Genomic DNA, 20918 nt, shown 5'->3' on the forward strand with positions numbered 1-20918 from the left:
GTAAAATGGTTGTTGAAAAACTGCTGGCACCTGAAGTGTGCAGCTATGCACTGTTTGCAGCCATGAAGAGAACGTGCACCTTGCCATTGTCCTGGCAGAACTTATTAGTGGTATGGAAGGGTGTTGAAAATGTGCCGTTTTCTCACTATTTGATCAGGTTTTTCTCAGTGTCTGTGCAGCGGTCAAGACCCTTGGTTGCACCTGAACATGAGGAAAGCAGTAAGTGCAGACGGACCTGTAAAATGCACAGTTTTGCTCCAGCATTGGTCCCAGGTTGCTCTGTGTTTAGACCAGCTTGATCTGATCCTAATTGTTTTCAACTTGCCTTGACATTCCAGCAACTAGGAACCGTTAGAGCCCATAGGACAACAAATACCTACTTTTTTCCAGCCAGGCCCTGGACGATGGCAGCAACAAGGAAGTTGTAGTGCCTCCACCTTCTGGGTGGTGTGGCAGGCATTCAGTGGCTGCTGTTATCTGTTGAGCGCCTTGCATTTCCAGTGCCACGGAGGACTCTTCTGCGTTAGGGGAAGGGGAGTCACGTACAGTACCTTCTGTTACTGCCAACTTCAGTTTTGAAGGCAGAGTTTATGTTTGTGATGCATCACTCCCCTTGAACTGCCCCTTGTGTTTTATCCCTTGGTCTGCCCCTGTGAGGCTGGTGGTAGAAAGGCTGATTGACCTTGCCGTCACTTTACCAGAAATGGATTTCTGATCTGTCTGGTCAGATCTTAGAAGCATTCATTCATTCAGAAGCTGACCTCTGGCTTGAGCCATTGGAAGGGTGTGAGTCCTGCCACATGACATACTTTTCAACTGCCCCAGGATAGTGAGAGTGTTTAAAAGGAAAAAGCAACAGTTGTGCTACAGTTAGATGAAGCTGTGTTGGAATTTTAAACAGAAAATCTATGCAGCAAGAACCAAAAGAAGAGCGGTGAGAAATTATTATTGTGTGTGGCATTGTTTTATGATCAGTACAGCCTCTTGTCCATTTGTAGAGGTAATTCAGGTTTTAAAAATGTAGGACTAATTGCTGCATAAATGAAAAAATGAATTACCTTCAGTTCAAAAAAATGCAACTGTTTGAGTGCTTGGTAATTGTTTTTGTCTAAAGCTAATTACAACTGGCTTGTGCTGTGGCTAATAATAGAGTTCATGGAACATTAACTCACGCTTATGTGTCTTCATTACACTGTTTTAATTCATCCTATTCATTATTTAGTTCTCACACTTTCTTAAACCTGTATTGCCTGATACCTCAAAGCCCTTTCTTTGATCTAAGTTTCAGTTTTAACCAGCTGACCTGCATTGTTTGTCCCAAAGTGCTTCTGATAAAGTCAGACTTCCTTTGCACTGAAGCAAATGTAAGGGGTAGAAGAGCGTACTAGTTCCTGTAGAAATTACATTTCAGTACCTTGGGAAACAGTGCTTGGCAAGCAAGCTGAAATTCCTTTTTTGAGTTGGCCTGATTTATAAATTGTCACCTCTGCAACTTTGAGAGCAGACTTTCCTTCTGTCCTTGTTCTGTGTATGTATGGGCCATCTTCTCTGCTATTTTGCCTGGCAAATCCAGACACACCTCCAAGCTAAATCCTGTAATATTTCTGCAAGAAACGCTCATCACCATGTAACATGCAGCAGACTTAACAGTACAAATGCCCCTCCCGGATGCAGATCCCCAGATAGCTCTTTGCTGTTTCTTATTGTTTCCAAATCCAGACAGTTCCATTCTCACACTTTTCTGCTGAATCTGCAGCAGAAGGATTCCCTGCATTTAATTGAGCGTGTAACAAAATGATGGCTGTTTGCTTACTTATCAGAGAGGCTCTGCACCTGGATAAGCTGGTGTTCTTCTCATGTTTAAAATATGTAATTTAATGTCAAAACAGTCATGAACTGAAAAAAAAAACCCAACCCTGAGTTGAATCAACAAGTTGATCAAAAGAAAAAATATTTACAAATGTTCTCAAGCAAAGCTGTTACTCATTTACTTATCTTCTTCCCCAGTGCTTTGAACTCATAGTACGGAGACAGGAGGGAAAAGCTCTGATTTTTTAAGCTCATTAGCTTTAGCTAAAGTATTTTGTGTCTAAAATTATTTTAGTAGAACCAGCTTGACAAATAAGTTAAAACCTAGGTAATTAAAGCTTTTTATTTTCCACTAACTCCATTAGTTCAGTGCTATACTCACTTTACTGTTCTCTTCCTTTTGGTAAGAGAAAAAGAAAACCCTACCTGTCCCCAGGAGCATTTTGATACATATATGCAGGCGCGTGCATGTGCGTGCTTGCTTTTGCACACCAGCCGATGCCATCCTTGAACTGAGAGAGACCAAAATCGATTGTTGCTAATCCACTTTGGGATCAAAAGCCACTTGTGCTGATGAGGAATTATCAGTTGGGGAGTTACTGCAGAGCGCTGTATGTCCTTCTTGCGCACACCCTTGCTTGCACTCAGTTCCACCTGTTGTTTCCTTGTACAGTGGTCTGGAGTAGTGATGAACTTGGGAATAAAGAAATGGAAACCAGGCACTGGCTGCTGCAAGTGGGTGTTCTGGGTATAGCACAGCTGCTTTGTGGTAAAGGCAATAAACCCTTCTCTACTGGCTGGACAAAAACACTTACACTTGTGTGGATTGTGTCCTGTGACTAGGCTTACAGGTCTGAAATAAGTGTCATGGAGATATGTATCTCCTCGGGATTTTATTTCTGCCTTTGCTCTGTCTCCCAGGGAGGAAGATGAGTATTCGGAGCTACGGTCAGAGCTCAGCCAAAGCCAGCATGAGGTTAATGAAGACTCACGCAGCATGGACCAGAATTCTGTTTCGGTACCAGAGAATCAGTCCACCATGGTTACTGCAGACATGGGTGAGTTATTCTTCTTATAGACATGATGCCTTCTTGCACCAGAAATGCATTATAGCCTTTGAAAATCAAATCCATATGATTGCTGAGGAAATAAATGAATCTAGGCTGTATTAATCACAACAAATGCTGAACTTCTCCGCAAGTATGAACTTAGATGCAAAGTAACCTCTGTGCCTTGATGTAGAATAGCTATGGAGTCCAAAATGGAGGGATTGCTCAGGAGAGCTTATGAATTTTGGGGAAGAAGCAGGCGGGGAGGCTATTCACATGCCTTACATGTGCCTACAGAGTAGTCTAGAGAAGAATTACAAACAGAATAGATGTCGGAGGAAAAAGGATGGGAATGGAACTGTCTATCTAGTTCTTTTACAGCCTAATTATAAAGGTTGTCTACACTATTTGAAATTTGAGAGCCTTTCTAAAGTATGGAATTGGATAGCTTATTGAAATTGGTTTAGACAAGGATAAATCTGACACAAGCCGTTCAAATATAGTGCAAGGAGGGAGCATCTCCATACTGTCTGTAACTATTCTTTTCTCATTAAAAACTAAGAGGGCAGGCATGTTTTAGGCCTTCGGTATGATAATGTTTTAAGCATTTGAGCACAATTGCTGAGCACCATAGCTGCAGACTGGCAAAAGTCTGGTGTAATCCTCACTGTGACTGATTTCCAGAATTCTCATCGCAACACTGTTTCTCTTAATTTATATTTAAACCAACTAGTTGGTTTTCATTTTCTTCCCTAGGTAAACTAGCTAGGTGCCTAGGAGCTTCTGTGGGTGATACTGTACGCAAGCAGTGTTCTAGGAAACCATTTAAATAGCAGTTTTAAGCCCTGTTGCAGAATTTGTAATCCTTGAATATGAAGCTAGTAACTGTATATTAGGTTTTTATGGTTACATTGCAACATGCAATATTTACTTCCATACATAAGAAACTGTACTAAGACAGTTTCCACTTTTTTGGGCAGTGCTCTTTCTATTGAGAACTTTTTGCTGTTTTTTCTAGTACAGTGCCTTTAGAGGAATGGACCCGAGACCAGGCTGACTTGTGGACATAGTGTTCAGTGCCCTTAAATGGAGTTTAATAATGTAGAAAACATGTTGATATTGTAAGCAACCATATAAAAAAGATTTTCTCTATGATTTCTTAAATTGAAATGAATACACCAGCTCTGGAGCTGTATTTGTTTATAAATGCAAGACCTGCTACAGCACATTTGTATTTCAGTGTCTTTAATTTCTAGAAACTTTGATAGAAGAGTATTAATAATGTAATTGCAAAGTGTCTGACGTACGAAGTTTGGAGTGTGCTTAACAAAGTATATAATGAAGTCAAGAGATTTTAGTAAAAGTTTTTATATTCTTAAAACTTTAATGTTTTTACTTTCAAAAGTTAATGCTCACTATTAAGTTCCTACTCAAACAGATCCTAACATAAGGACTTTTTTTCCCTTAATGTTCTTTCCTCTTTTTTTAACATTCTTTTGACAAAAAATTTCAAACCAATTTACTTTTCAGCATTTGGGGAGAAGGGGAGGGGAGGGATAGGGCTTTGATTTATTTTCTTCATGAGGTGGAGCTAAAGCAGGGTTTGTGTACATTAACAGCAAGTTACCCGCTGAAGTTTCTGCTAACAGTGGGAAATACGGCAATAAAATGAAGTATAGCAACGGGCAAAATAAGCATGTTAACTCTAGGGATTCTTGCTTTTTTTCCATGTTTTCCTTCTACACATAGCCTCTGTCCTTTTTGGGTTTTGTTTCTATATTCCTGGAAAAGAAATCTTTGTGTGACACATATATACACAAATACATACATATTGTTTTATCCTTCTAGATATAGGATATATAATCATGTGCATGACCTTGCTTACTGCCCTAATGGAATGAACATCAGGAACTTACTACAAACAGTAAAATACGTCATGATACACTAATGCATGTGGATATGCTACTCTATTGCTACAGGCAATAAAACACCAAGAACTAAAATGATGAGTACTCTCCAGTGTGTCTTGCAGAGCTTGTGATTAGGTTGTACTGGTTTTCTGTGGGAAATGGGCTTCTCATTATTGTAAACTCTTATTTTTCTGGGCAAAAATATTATTGTAGGAACAAAACTCAGCATGCAAGGTCTTGTGAAGGTTGTTTAAATGGAGAAAATGTCTGTTACAGAGGATGTTAAGGAAGCAAATAAATTCAAGTGAACTAAATAGACCTTTTTACAATTAAGCATCCGGCTTAAAAGCATGCTGCTCCTAAACGAGTGCTGTAAAGGAAATTTCGGTATTATCACAACAGATGCGTGGCTGCTAGTCAGGAACTAGTGAGTATGACTTCCGAGAGCAAAGTTATGTATGTATGGCCCATTCACATTTTTCATACGATACATGTGAGATCATTCTAAACTCTTCTTTTTGGTCAGCAGTAGGTTCGTGTTTATGTAAATTAGGCTGTGGAGTTAGATTTGTGCTAACAAGTTTACCATTTTGTACTTTCTGATCATCTCATCCTTTCATCCAGCTGCTTTTAGGCTTCTCTTGCACAGACGCATTTCAAGGTAGTCTACAATAATCTGATGTCTCATGTCTGTTGAATTTCAGACTTTAGTCCCCTGTAAGAACCACAGCTATGAGGCTATTAAGGAATTCTGACCATGGCGAAATGCTTGCAGCAGTAGTGTAGAAAGAACACCCTCCAGCAAGAGTGCCTGCCACTGTTTTTAGTAAGGTATAGAAACTGCTGGTGCACTGCTGTCTCATAGTGCTCCACTTGTGTGCTGTACAGTTGGCAGTTAATGCAAACCCTTAACTAGTTAGTCAGGAATACTAAACTAGCGCACTAAACTGAGAGACAGCACCAGGTGAATTCTACCACGTGTCTGCCTTAGGAACCTAGGTCTCCAGATTGAACCTAGGAAAAATGAAAATAATTTATGAAGTGAGCTGGGCAGGTATTGAGACCCATTTTGCCGAAATAGAGGATGCTGTCACAGCGTCCAAGGCGCTAGAAGAGCTTTGCCTAAAGACAGAAAAGGAAATTATTCTCCGCCGCATTTTATAATTGAAGTAGCACTTCTGTATCTGCTGCTGATTATGGTTAAGTACAATCACAAAAATTCTTCTGAAAAACATCAAGTCATAATGTCAGTGGATGTATGAATGTACCAAGCAGAAAAAAAGTTTAATATACAGAGAAAAATCTTTGAGGGTAATAAAATCAGGATAATAGGCCCTGACTGGCAAATAGAATGACAAAACAGAAGTGGCATAGTATGTGAGCATGTGGTGTCTTAAAACGTTGTCCTTCAGAAAAGAGAGATTTTTGAAGGAAGAATGAACACTTCACGTAAGTAGGGAGAGCGTTACTTATCAGGTGGGAGGTAGAGCTTGATGTTGGTGTGGTTGTGGTGTTTAAGCCTGTCAGTTGGTGAGGAAAAAGTGAGAGGTGGCAAAGACATTCCCTGAACAGTAAGCCCTGAGCTGTCCAGCAGCAGGTGCTTCCTGGGTGAGAGTATGTTTTTTCACCGAGATGCTAGTTGTTGTGATAATTGTTTTGTTTTGTTTTGCTTTCTTGTAGATAACTGTAGTGACTTGAATTCAGAACTGCAGAGAGTGCTGACAGGTCTGGAAAATGTTGTCTGTGGGAGGAAGAAAAGCAGCTGCAGTTTATCAGTAGCCGAAGTGGACAGACACATTGAACAACTCACTACCGCCAGCGAACACTGTGATTTAGCCATTAAGGTAATGGTAACATTTGGCTCCAAATCCAGCATGTGCATTGCCTGAGACACCTGATCACGTTCTGCAGCAGTAGCACTTTACTTCCAAAGGTGTCAAAGTACTTTACAGAAATCAAGTCCATCTCACAGTGTGTGTTGGTTAAGCAGTACACCTGTTTTTCATTGAATTCTCCAAGGCACGGGAGGAGCTATTTGATTTCAAATCAGAAATGTATTTGTCTTATGCTCGTTTCAGAGATAACAGAAGTGGGGACACTCTGCAGTTTATTTACTTTCTGAAGGTTATCCAGCAAACATGTTACTTGCCCAAGGTCACACAGCTAGTCATATACTGGTAACTGAAACACTATATATAACTCCTACTGAAATGTGAAGGTAAAATGCCATAAACTGTGTGTAAATTGTGACTTGGTTGTCTTAAAATATTAAGCTAGTATTTAACACAAAGCATGTGTGATATATTAATTCTAATAAGACAAGCCAGACACAGTAACAATAATTGAGCTGATACTTGCATGCCTTGGTTTTATTGTGCATGTAGCAGGACAAGAAGAGGGACAACTGCTAGCATGGGTAGTGAAGGGATTTCAATTCAGAACCTGAAAGCAAGGGAGGTGTAGAGTATCTTACTATATGCAGGGACAGAGCTGAACAAATTTTTTTTGTGTCAGATAAAGGTATCGGTGACTCATTTATATAAGAACAAATATATTGACAGTTTGCCGCTGGAGTGGATCTGTGACCATTCTAGATGGCTTAGATGGCCCTTTGCCATACTACTGGGAAAGGTCCCCTTTGTCCCTGGTAGTACATGAGGAATGTAATGACCTATAAAGAAATTAATGTTAGGCAGTATTTCAAGGAATGTGGGTATATCTGAGAGAGAGACTGACTTCTGTGTCTGTTGGGAATGGTCTTAATAAGTGTCTCAGAGGGTTAGGATTGATACTTTGAATGTTACCCAGAATTATCTAGAGTTTTAGGATTAAGTGCTCTCAGAAGTCAGTATTCACCGAGAGAGATCGTGGATCCTGGAAATCAGGTAGATAAGTCTGTGAAAAGCCCGCAAAGGTCTCTGAAGTGAAATGAGATGAGAATTTCTGTGGGGGGTACTTTCAACAAAATGTCAATATAGCTGTCATAAGTTTAATGCTCAAGCTTTTTTGTTTTGACCCCATTGTTTACTGTTGATTCAAATCACTTGCAGTCAAACTTTTGTAATGATAACTGTCAGCAGCTTTTTCCTGGTCCAAGATGCAGGCCTTTTATTTTCATGTAATCTCAACAGGCATAGCCATTTTGGGGAAAGCATTTCCCCACTGCCTGTGCTGTAGAGCCTGGGATTGTTTATGTTTGACAAGTGACAGCTTGTGAAGGTTATTAACCTCTCAGGAAGACAGGAACCTCTCTGACATGCTCTGATTATATGCCAGGCAAGTGTGTCACCAATGTGTTTAATATAGCAAAACCTACATGTAGAGCCCCTCTCCACAATTCCACCCACAGCTGCAGGTCATTTCTTCTTTCTCGCTTCCCCAGAGAACAGAGATTTTTATAACAGGTGGAATCATGAACAGAAACCTGAAGTATGCTGACTGTCTTTTGCTTTGACTGTTGGCTTTTTTTCTTCACCAGTGGACTAACACAGTTAAATGTTTTGAATCCTTCTGTTTTGATGGTTAAATTTCACTGGTTTCTTTTAAAGCTGTTGCAGATAATTTTTGGTTGTTTTACTTCTTTTATATAAATCATGTGACCCCTAGCTAGCTCAATTGTTTCTGTCCCACAAAGAATGAAAAGACCTTAAAATGAGATTTATCAGATTGTCTGATAAACTGGCTACAAAACTGTCCTTTTGTTTAAGAAAATTTCCACAGAGTAGGCTTGTTAATACTTCATGTATTTTGAAGAGTAACTATCAGCAACGGGTATCTACCACTAAATGTCTACCAATAAAAAATAAAAAAAATTTCCAAACATGAACCATTTAGAACATGAAAACAGCTGCACTGGGTTGCACCAAAAGTCTGTCTAGTGGCAGATGCCTATGGAAAGACTGCATCAAAAAGGACATGCATAGTATGTCCTTTTTCTCCTGCCTTCAACGATGCTTCCAGCAAGGTGGGTTTAGGAACTTCCTGAGCCAGAGATGATGTCTCTGTGTTTAATAGAATTTTATTCCATGTTTATGTTTAATGTGTTTTTTAAGCTGTTTAGATTTTTGGCCTCCATACATTCTGGTAGGAGTAAATTCTACCACTGAGTTATGCCTTGTGAAAAAGTACTCTTTGCTTCTTTTAAACCTGATACTTGCTGATTTCATCGGTTATCATGTCTGTAACACAACACCTCTTGTAAGTAAACTAAGGCAGATTGCTGCTGGCGGTATCAGAGACACGACTGGAATTACTATGATATGACATCCTGCCCTGTGCTCAGAACATTACATTGTAATGCGATCCTATAATCTGTGAAATTATACCTGAATTTACCTGCTGTGCAGCAGCCTGCCAGACAAAACTGCTCTGTAATACGCTCCTTTGAAGAAAAATAAACTGCCTGGTAGTTACATACACACATCCATGTACAATATCTATGCTTTATTTACTGTGGAGGATGGTAGCATGTTGGTCATCAAACCAGAGAATTTTTGTAATAGTTTAGTCAGCAAAAGGATATTGAACACGTCAAAGTGAAGGATAGAAGTAAGCAGAAAGGTCGCTTTATGTCAGGGACTGTAGGGAAGCCCTTAGTACAACTGTCAGACCTGTGCTGATGCTGTTACTGCCTGAACTTTGTATTTGAGTGGACAGATAGTAGCAATGGAGTCTGGAGAAACAGAAGAAGCCTCTCTGAAGATACCTCCGTGGTGCTGAGCCACTGCTGCTGCTTCCTCATGGCAGTCCTTCCTCTTTCAGTGTTGCTCCAGGCTTATCATCCCCAGTGGTGCTTTGAGGAGAAGAGGCTTGGGAAAGAAGGGGACCGGGGGGGTGGGGGATGTTGGAAAAATAGCAGCACTAGGAGCATGGGGAGGAAGGAGGCAGTAGCAGAACTTGGCATTAGAGAGCTGAGGAAACAACAGGGGAGTGCATGAGAGAGAAGAAGGGGTTTGGGGGAAGAAAGGAGAGGAGAAGACCGCAACAAAGAAGCACTGTTTAAAATAAAGCTGGCATCATCAAGAGTCAGTACTCCCTGCCATTACAGAGCTTTTGTTCGCATTGTAAGATGAACCACCCTATGCTTATTTAGAGCTTGAATTCATCCTCATGTTGTGTTGAAATAACCTAACTTCTCATAGTTTGAGACCTACAGGTCCACATGAACTAATGTAAGGGAGAGCTGTGGCTTCTTTGATCTTACAGAGATGTTGCAAGGCATTGCTCTTTTAGAAAAGCAGTTTAAGCTTCCTTACTAAATATGTAAGCAGAACTATACTGTAGATACTCTGTCAATGGAATTACAGAGTTTTATACTTACGACTCTAAACATAATTGCAGTTTTATTTGGGGGAGACATGAAATAAGATTTAAAAGTATGACATCAACCTGATTGCAAATGTTTTGTCCCTGTTTCTTCCATGGAGGCATCTTGAACTAGTTAAAACTAGGGTTTTTTCCTCTTGTATGAGGGTCTTTTCCTCCTCACTAAGGAGTCTTTCTGTAGCCAAGATTTATTTTTTAAGATTGAGTTGGTAACAGTAAATAACCAACTTTTGTTTTTAATGGACAAATAATACAATTTCACTGATACCTCAGTGTCAGACAGTGCTGACAACACTGGGAAGATTTCTTGCAGGAAGAAAGTGGAGTTGTATTTTCAAACTGGTTCTTCATTTTCAGCTGTACTGTAGTTGGTTCTTTTAGACCCTCCCCGATTAAGGACATAAACTTCAGTTAGTAATTTTTGTTCTATATAGAAATTAAGTCCTTCTGAATAAAACAACCAAATAGACTATTTTTAACCTTGGTACATGAGTTATTTATCTTCCATATTAAACTTAAAAGTATAGGCTTTAGCAGTAGTTTGTTCTTGCATTATCCAATGAAATGAAACTTTCTAGGTTGCTAGTTATATCATATACTAATTTATTTTCCATGTTTCTTCCTACCATTTTAATGCAGACTGCTTTCAGAGAGATTCAGAAGCTTATAAACAACATTTGGAGGGGTTTTGCTTGTTGCAAAGGTCTTCCATAAGTGAAAAAATTTAACACAAGTGGCATATGCTGTGTAATAGAATCAGAACTGCATGTGGTTACCCAACACGTAGAGTGTTACACTGTGTTTTAACATGTTGAATGACCAGTCTGATGGTAAGTTTAGGTATGGCAGTATTCCCTTGCTGGTGGTGTGGTTTTGTAGTTTAGTTTCACCCAGTGGAAGATGCTGAATGGTGCCTCCAAGCCATAGTTCTGAACAAGGGGATGGGGGAGGACATGCTGAATGGCGTGATATGGTCCTGGGAAACCCAGCCTTTCTTAGGCACTGGAAGGGCTGTAACATCATCTGGTATAAGGTGAGCCTAGCCAAGGCCAATTTTCTTTCTTGGAAAGAACATGCTCAGAGATGTGGGAAAGAGGAGTCCTCCTTTTTTTACTGTCCCACTCTTTTCCTTGCCCTTTTGTGGAGCTGGACTAGAACGAAGAAAGGCCCCATGCCATGCACATTCACAGGCTGCTACTTTCTGCCTGTTACTCATTCAGGGAGAGAATAAGCACAGTGCTCATCCTTGCTTGCCCATGGCAAGGAGCCATTAATCTGTTTTAAAGTGATCTGAGATGAAACTACTGGGTTTGCTATCAGTCACAGGTAACGTAGGTTTTATTTGCATATAAAATGTCCATCTACTTTGGTGTTGGTTAATATGAAATATTTTAATAAAATGGCCAAACTGTCAAAATGAGCAATAATTTTGTTTGATATAACTTAACAAACAAAAGAAGCAAACTGATGGTGTTGCAGGGCTGAGTGTATACATGTAAGTATATACAGTTGCCTGTTACAGACTTCTGTCCTGTCTACCATTAATTAGTGTTGTTCAGTCATCTTTCTCTGCTGCTTTCTGGTTTTTTGACGACTGTATTTTTGCAGACCGTTGAAGAGATTGAGGGTGTACTGGGACGTGACCTTTATCCGAGTCTGTCTGAGGAGAGATCTCGATGGGAAAAGGAGCTAGCTGGCTTGCGGGAAGAAAATGAGAGCCTCACAGCCATGCTGTGTAGCAAAGAGGAGGAGCTCAACAGGACCAAGGCCACCATGAATGCTATTCGTGAAGAAAGGGACAGACTGCGTAGAAGGGTAAGGCTGCTACATAGATGGTGGCTTCTTGTTCCTCCTAGCCTGTGTAATTTTGTCAGCAGAACACGATTCTCTTTAATCTCACTTCCTGTACTGACTGTAGAGCTTTTTTTTTTTTAAAGCTGAGCTATACAAATTGCAGAACTAGGACAAAACTGAACATAATTGAAAAACAGTGGGTGATGAACCGCCAAGGTGTGCAACAACCTGATGTCAGAAATCATGTGTTAACAGAAAACCTGATACTAATCTCCAAGGAAGCATGTGTAACTTGTCAATAGAGAAAGCAGATGTTGATGTAGCGAATTTTGCTGTGAGGCATTTTTTTCCCTGTGAACAACAAATATTTCTTTGTTTTTTGGTGGGAATTCAATTTGTGATTAGGAGAAAGAAAAAGAGCAGGACTCCTGTCAGTGGGTAATAATTCTCAGAACTGAACAATGGGTAGTCACAGCCATGTCCTGCTTCCCTGTCCATGTTTTATGATGCTGCAAGGTCAGGCAAAGGCCTTGTGCTTTCTATGGAGTCTAAAGTAAAAAAAACCTGGAATTTTGTTAAAAAAAAAGATGAAAGATCCAAGAGAATGTGACCTCAATCTCTGTTACTTTTAAAATGAGTTGACTTTGTCCCTGTTAAAGCTGCAGAGTTTTGGCTGGATAGGAAATAAATTTGTTTTAAAAACAGGTAGTTTCAAGTTCATGTTGAATTTGAGTGACAAGTTAGACCACTGTATCTCGGCAAAATTATTGGAAGTGTTGCTCTTTGCTTACTGGCAGCAGATCAACCTGTTATGCAAATACTGTGTTTCTAAAACAACATTGTTATGTAGTGACTGTACATTTTATCATGAAGCTGCATTGTGTGAAACTTCCAGTCTTCAGCTACTGAGCCACAAATTACCTTTGAGAAACTGCCTAGCCTTTCTTAACACTAAAAACAGGTATGAGTGATGAAGGAAGGATACTAATCTGTTATCATATAAAACAAGACCACTTCAGCTTTTCCTTTGTAGAATTTAGGGGGGTTTATATATCATGAGTGTAAGTCATTTTCAGTCTTGAAGTTTTTGGACTGTTTTTATAGTGACACTTCTTTTTAAACAGTGGCAGTACTACCCTTTGAGCTACAGAAGGAGCATTTATGTAGCTGGTAAATTATTGCAGGATTGTGGGGGGTGGGCAAGCGAGCAGAGAATAGAAGCGTGCGCCTGTGAAATTTGCTTACACAGATGCAGATAATGACGCTACAGATGATCCACATCAATGTTGGGATATCAAACGAGACAAAAAAACCAGATGGCCTTGAGGATAAAATTAATAGGAAAAAAAAGTAGGTTTTGAGAAGTACAGAATGCAAGTTAAGGTGCATAAAAGATTGGTAGCAAGAATTTATGCTGACAGCCAGGGGCTCCTCAGTTAAAAAACTGAAAAGGGGAAAGAATTGGTGATTGTACCCTTAGGGACCAGCATGGCTGAACTGTTGATGCATGGTGGCAAATTCAGTCCTATAACGTAGCAGGTAAGTTATTTCTAGTAGAGATTGGAAAGTCTTTCTAAAGAGTGGTGAGATCTGATCTGGAATGTCATATGTAGTTCTTATTTCTTACCTTTGAAAAGTTTCAGTTTAAATCGGCAAAAAAAGATGTAGAAGATCGTCAGAGAAATGGGCAGCTTACTTGGAGAAGTGACTTAATGAGATTGTCCTGTTCAACTTGGCAAAGCAAAATCTGAGTTCAGTTTCTCTTAACGTGTGCTGGAGAAAGCAAGTAAGAATGGGAGCTAATAGCTGTTCAAACTTAGGGACAAAACTGGATCAAGAACAGAGTAATATAAACCAGTCATGGCTGTATTAGGCCAGAAATCAGAGGTGTCTAACAGACAAGGGGGTTGTGTTTCTGAAGAAGCAGTAAGGAGTAAGGCTACTGACTTAAGTATTTTGAAAATGGAGTTTTAAAATATTAAAATTTGTATAATGAAGTGTACGACTACACAGGTATACCTATTAGAACCAGGATTGTTTCATTAGGATTGTATCCGAAGGAAAGCAAAAAAGCATACTTAACTGGCCCAGTTAATACAGCTGTGTTAATTCTAGAGCTAGCCTTAGTATCTCTGCACAAAACCGTGATGTTTTGTCTGGATGCCGGCAGTAACAGAGGGTTGGACAGGATAATAAGGAAAATCCTGTTTAGTTCTGTGTATGCAGACACCGCTTGACTTGGTCAGTCTGTATTGGAGTCCCTAGTTAACCAAGCATTTGTGGAGCCACACAAGTACTGGCTGTATTATTGAATTTTTCAGTTTCCTTAGTATAGGCAGGGCCCAGGACTAAAAGGGTAGTATTAATCATGCTGATCCAGTAGTTGCTGGTCTGTCTATTGGAACTGTTAGCAGGGACACGGCATGTGTTACTGATGTCTCTCTGTTACGGAAGCATCTCTGGTGGAGACAGAATTGAGGTCATCAACTTGTTTCATATAAGTGGCTAGAGCAATTGTTGGATAATAGCAGCAGTGGGAAGTTACCGACCCGAATTGTGTTCAGGCCACTGACCCTGGAGAGGGTGAATGATGAATTGCTCTGGAGAGATTGTGAGCTGCCTTTCATATACAGCAAGGCAGTTTAAATATTCATTCTTCTTTAATTAAGGGGATTTTTCTTCGACAGATTGGATAGATGTCTTGCCTGGTAGACAAAGGGTTAAGGTTGGATTGGCAAGGGCATAACAAAATCAAGCAGCCTCTATATTCAGGCACAGCTGACAGGGTTTTTTGTTTCAGTTGTTTCATTTGTTCGCACCTGTAGCAGACTTTATTGAAACATGTTTTTAGTATCATACTGAACTTGCAGAACAACTGGTCTGTTGCCCCCACCAGAGAAGTTTGTTCTTGGTATATGACCCTGTCAGCAGCACTATGTAATTGTTGCACTGGAAACAGGTTTTTGCATTTTTAATGTAACTTTGTGTCCATAGTTGCAACATAATAAATGTTTTCTTTGACCTATTAAATTTTCTGTATGCCACCTGAACTCAAAATCACTTCAGGTTATTTCCCTGGAGAGTGGGAAAGTAGATCCAACTAAAATTTAGTTATTGTTCTTCTCAAATTAAATTGGGTGAAGTGAACAAGCTTGAAGTTGACCAGATCAATGGGTCTGTTACTTTAGACCAGTGCCTGTAATCAAGCAGAGTGCTTTCAATACATTTTTCTCAGGCTTGTTGGAGATTTAATTTCATTAGGTATTTACTGCGCTCAGTTAACAGATTGAGCAGCTTTCTAGAACAGTAGCTAAGAAACAACATACATAGGGACTTTGTTTCTGGTGGGTCATTAGTAAATGAGGTAATTGCTTATTTCTGTAGGGTGCCTGCAGTGTAGCAGCTAATTTCATAATGCAGAGGTTTATTTTACCTCTGTATGATATTGCCATATTAAAAATAGAATCTCCTTAAGTTTGAACCAGTCAATGCCATAGAAACTGCTTACACACAGCTGACCATAATCTTGAATCCCTGTATGAGTTCATGGGATTAATATTATTGATACATGAGAATAAGGTTGTAATCAGGTCAGCACTATTTACAACTGCTGTATGTAGTAACAGGCTTAAACAGTAGCAGAAGGAGTAATATTTGTGTTCTTACACAAAATCTCTTGTACCGGGGGAGTCAGATGAGCAGCACTGATAGAGCATGTAAACTCCATTATGGCTCCAAAGTAAGTGTTGTGGGTTTTTTTAATTACTGCCTATGAAAGTTGCCAGAGGAGTAATGCCTCAGCACAGCCCCAGCCAGCCCATTGACATAAGAAGCACTGGGTGTGGACACAGTGTTCAGGCTTCCCTGAAGCTGTTCTGAAGAACTAAGTCTTAAGTGGAAAGGTGGTTCCAGCTCTGTAAGTCTCTTATGTCTGTTCCCTGCACAAACCATATGTCAACATCTTCGGTTAATCAAATGCTTTTACTTGTGAGGATTATTCTGTATCTGCTCCAAACTTGGCTGAATTCACCAAACTGACCAGAACAAGAACAGCTTTAGTATTTTAGCTATCTTCGACTTAAGACCTTCATGAAAACATAATCTGCAGAGGAGTGCATTTTAATGCATGATCCCTCCAGCTGCCTGGTTGCCCCCAGTCCAAGAAGCTTTGTTTTAGCATCAGGGCTCTCCCAAAAGACCTTGTTTTTGCAAGGAGTTGAAAGCTACCCAGACCACAGCAGGAGTCCGGTCCTTGGCCTCACAGGCATTCCTGAGCCCAGCTGTTCTCAGATGACACAAAGCTGGCAGGAGCTGCTTGACTGTCCTTGTTTTGCCATCATTCATGTTGGGATCAGTAGGTATCATTCAGATTGCTTGGGAACACTGATACGTTCTGGGCCTTTAGAGATTATTATCAGCTTGCACAGTTTGAAGTGATCCTGGAACTGTTATGTCTCCTTGTCTCTCGTGTGCACCAGGAACTTGAGGTAGCAGCCAAAAGCCCTTTCCAGTCTCCACCTCCTGCAGTTGCACGGTATTTGCTTGTGCAGCAGTATCTCTGCTTAGCTGTTAATGAACTAGAGCTGTGCTGCTGTTTCCAGGCTTGTATGCAAATGCTCAGTGATTGCACTGAAACTAAATGAGAAAAAGGTACCTGAGATAGGCTTACTGCCCTTGCTTGTGTGTGTTTCTGCCATGTGCTAGCCTGGATCAGAACACAGTTGTGCTCAGAGCTTTTAGGGAATCCACCCTTCACCTCCCATGTCATGTCCTGCCACATCCTTGGTTTTTATTGCTTTGCATCCTTTATAGAGGTGCAGAGCCCGTATCATTCCTCATGGAGCACTGCGTTGAGGGACTTTTGTCCGAAATGTGTCAAAAGCAGAGGAGGGGTTGCTTGGTAACATATTTGTATCACCCAGTGCACTGTAGCCTTTCCTGCTACTTAAAAAAGCTGTATATATAAACCCGAGTAGCACACTGGTTTTCCCATAGCTGCTTGTGTCTGCGTGTTGTTCTCTTTCTCAAAATAATTGTTTTGCAGATTGATTTTCAGGTCTGCCAGAGAAGTAGCGCTTCTAGTGACAATTCAGTTCTTACTTATTTCTTGAAAGTAAACATCTTTGCAGAGGAGAGATGTTCTGTAAGTGCCTCCTTTGAACTGATGAGTGCAGGTCCAAGCTCATTCAGCTCCAGAGAATTCATTGTGGAGATGGCCCTTATAAATACCAGCAGAGACAACGTTACCATACTCGGTCAACCACAACAGACAACCTGTAGGAAATTAGACCTTGTTAGGTCTGGTACTCACAGTTTAAAGAGGACTGAAAATTATCTGGCTGAAAATAATCTCCGCTAAGCCTGACTGAAAGGTTAGGGGTGCTTTAGTCTGGGAAGGGCCCTTGCCACTCGGAGCAGCCTGAATTGTCACACCGGTATTTCGTTTTCCATCTTCCCCTCCACAGATTTGCACTATGCATGAATAAATTGGGACGTATAAGAGGTAGATTCAGCTTCCTGTGGTTTGTTGTACTCCATCTTCCTCCTCTGTATAACAGGGGAAAAAACTGAAGCAGTATTGAAATGCTGGGGTAAAAAAATGTTATTATTTGAAGTGCTTGAAGATACTGCATGATGAAACAGGTGACAAGTAGGGTAGAAAGAAAAGAATCAAAGGCATGCCCCTTATTTGAAACTGGTTTAGGAACAAAAGCAGCAAGTATCCATTGAATGTGGAAATCAGTGGAAAAAAACAGGCAGTTTGCAGCTGTGTGGTTTTATTTAGGATATGTTAACAAACCACGTAGCTAGCTGTGAGTATGCATGTGTGAAAAGAGTAAGAACATACTTCTTAGATTCGTGATTACAGATAATGAGTATATTCCACCAAAGTATTTTCTGTAACCCAACATGCATTTCTGCAAACATGTCTATGATGTCTATTAATCACTTATGAACTCTTCATATGTCAAACATTACTGTAGTGTGCCAGCCCCTTTTTCTCTTCTGCCCTTGCTCTCTTTGCTTAGATCTTAAAGTACACGTGAGAAATTATGCTTTATTTTTCCCTATTTCCTACTTCAATTTTGGCATTCTAAGATAAAAGTTAGAAATGCAGCTAAACAATTGGTTCATATTGCTAAATATCAAATATTAATAGATAATATTTTCAGTTATTTCAGTTTATATTAATAACTTGAGAATGTATGCCTGCACCTGACTAACCTTGGTACCTAGGCTATCTATTGGTCTGAATTCTAATGGCTCTGTTGCTTTGTGTCTCACTTAATGTCCCTGCTCCTGCTCTTGTCAAGGTTTCTGCACTTCTATACTTCCATAATTCTTTGGACTTCTTCCAGCTGTTCAGAAGATCTTTGGTCTTTCCTTTTTGCAGTTGTGGATTTCATAGATGTTTCCCTGGATTTCTTCTTTTTTCCTCTGTTCTCGCCTCCTCCTTTTTTTTTCTGATCATATAATTAAATCTGCCTCTCGGCCACTTTCCATCTCAGTTTAGAGGTTTAGGATTTTATGGCAATTTTTGCATGCTGGATATTTCCATCTTTAAAAGAGTATGTTGCAAGGGCTAAAGAAATCTTTCTTTAATTTCTTCCCCAGCTCACAAATCCATACTTCCTTGTCTTTCAGTGGAACTTTTTTGGTTTTGTTTCATTCCTTCTCTTCCCTCATTGGATTCTGCCAATGTTGTCATCTATTTGCTATAAGATCTGCCCTTCCTTTCTCTCCCTTCTCAAATTGTTTATTTTGTCTCATGTGCAGTACTGCAGTTGCTTTCATTCTAGTAATAAATGTAACCTTCAAAATAATTTATATTACATTAGTAATGACTCTTAAAGCTGGTAGAAGTATTGAGCTGGTGTGGTCAGACAATTTTTAATCATACTTTTTGAGCTAGTCTATTCATCATCCATGCCTTCACCAATTCAGAGAAGAAACTTGCTCTTGTGAACTTTTTTTTTCTTTATTCTTGTTCTTTGGTCTTCCTTTATTTTTCCTTAGAATTACTACTAGTGTGGAAAAGTACTTTCTGAGGAGATGGTGCATACTGCTCTATTTACGGTGGAGGTTTTGGTGACCAGAAATAGTTACCTAAACTGTCCCTGGGCAGTCTGGTGGGTGGGCGACCCAGACATGAGATTCTGACCTGGTGAATGTGTGACTTGTGAGATTGGTGATTTTACAGGTCAGACAAACTTGCCCTGTTATCCTGCTCAGAATTACCATCCAGTACTCAGCATTGCTAAAGTTAGAGCAGTTATTTATAGCAATTAATTCAGCATGTAATTTCAGAAATGAAGGCCTGAATCAGTAAACACATCAAGAAGCATGAATAAGCAGGCAGTTTCTTTTAAGTTGTGGTTGCTCCTATGATACAGTATTAAAGTAATGACTTCAACAGATTTATAACTGTGCTGTGCTCTGAGTTTTCTTTTATAAATGCTTTCCTGAGCAAAGCTTTGCCTAGCTGCAGTCTTAGCCGTGTTCATTTTTCTTTCTGTTGCTAATGTTGTTTTACAAATCCTTAAGAATTATTGGCTTTGTAATTATGGCCAATGGTGGCTGCTCAGTAATAAAACATAGACTAAAGGAAACCTGTCTGCATTAAAGTTTTATATAATATTGTCCTTACATAAAGTGGTTTTAAACTTTGGAGTAAATGAATGCTTAGCATTTTAAGCAACTTTAACACTCTGTTTCCTGCTTGCCCTTAAATTTAGAATGTTACTTGCTTTTGGACTGAAATCTGCCAGGACTAGCTTCTGGGCATAGGTGAATATTTTAGCAGTTTTTAAGACAGGCGTTGAGGCAGGGATTTGTTTTTATGAAAAATACATCCCTAGTGGTTTGGCTGTTTGTTTGCTTTTAAACAATGCTGCAGCTTAAGCACTTGGGGCGTTTAGTTTGGAACAGCTTGGGTTAAAAGAAACAGTAATAAATGTGATTTTGATTTAATGAAGTTTTGGGGTTGCTCTTTTTTTCGATGTAAATGCCACAGTATTAATTCTGTCTGCACTGGCATTCCACATCTGCAAGCAGAAACATGCATACATGGTTTATTTCATTTTATGCATATCAACAAGCTCAAGTGATTGGTTTGTATCAGTAGAGCACTTCTGTCCTTAAGGTTTGCATTAGTGCAGCTGTACCCATGTTGAAATTATATATGTCTATTTGAACAAAGGAGGCCTCAGATGCAAATATGTAGAAGACACATGCTATGAATGTGCACTTTATGCACTCTGCTCAGTTACCTTCATGATGTAATTAGAGTTAAGATGTCTAATTCTGAGGCAAGTACCCATGTCCATTTTTTAGCAACTTACTTTAAACAATGGAGATTTGATTTGAAGTTTTGTGTACTTTTTTTTTTTTTTTTTTTTTTTTAACAGAGAGACCAATGGAGGAGTTTGGGTTCATTTTGTTTAAGGTGTAGCATGCCCCCACGATGCAACAGGGAAGTTATGAGCGTAGTTAGCCTTTATGTGCTCTTCTTATTGCCACTTAACAGCTTTCTATTAGTAACACACAATTGTTCTGCTCCGTTACATAAAACACACAGGGTTTTCTTTCTTTTTTTGTAATTTGCACATACCTAAAAATTCTGTTATTTTGACAGCAACTCAGGCAACCTGGCCTTCAGTTTGCATACAGCTGAGGGAGAGACAGGGGCATTCTTCAGGGAAGTAGAATCAGAGTGTAGGGGATCATAGCAGGCATAAATTATACTGCTCTGGTGACTGGAGACGGTTACAGCTTGAACTGTTTCCTCAGTGCAGTAGATTGAAGAGATCTGTATATGTTTGCGCAGAGGACATGCTGCTGCTTCTTCAAGCAGAGGTTGCTAAAGCGCTGGTGACCCTATAGTGAAAGAAAGCTAGGCTTTAATGCAGCTTTAATTTTGATATTTTTTTGATTAAGGCATTTCAGCTTGCTTAATCAGTTCTTTGTGTAAATGTATTATATTTAGTATAAAATCCTACCTTATTTTAGAGAATAGGAATCACAGTTGCAT

General features: G+C 39.7%; 1 protein-coding gene across 4 annotated transcripts in view; it reads left to right on the top strand.

Moving 5' to 3' along the window:
- The window catches only part of MCC (MCC regulator of WNT signaling pathway), a 229532-nt gene that overhangs the window by 169797 nt on the left and 38817 nt on the right, over positions 1 to 20918 (top strand). For all 4 annotated transcript variants that reach the window (XM_037374454.1, XM_037374455.1, XM_037374456.1 and 1 more), the window contains 3 exons: positions 2731 to 2867; positions 6449 to 6612; positions 11702 to 11908. In XM_037374454.1, the coding sequence (XP_037230351.1) occupies positions 2731 to 2867; positions 6449 to 6612; positions 11702 to 11908 (508 nt within the window). The remainder of the gene's footprint in view (positions 1 to 2730; positions 2868 to 6448; positions 6613 to 11701; positions 11909 to 20918) is intronic.

The sequence above is a fragment of the Falco rusticolus genome, chromosome Z, assembly GCF_015220075.1.
Source record: "Falco rusticolus isolate bFalRus1 chromosome Z, bFalRus1.pri, whole genome shotgun sequence".
NCBI lineage: Eukaryota > Metazoa > Chordata > Aves > Falconiformes > Falconidae > Falco > Falco rusticolus.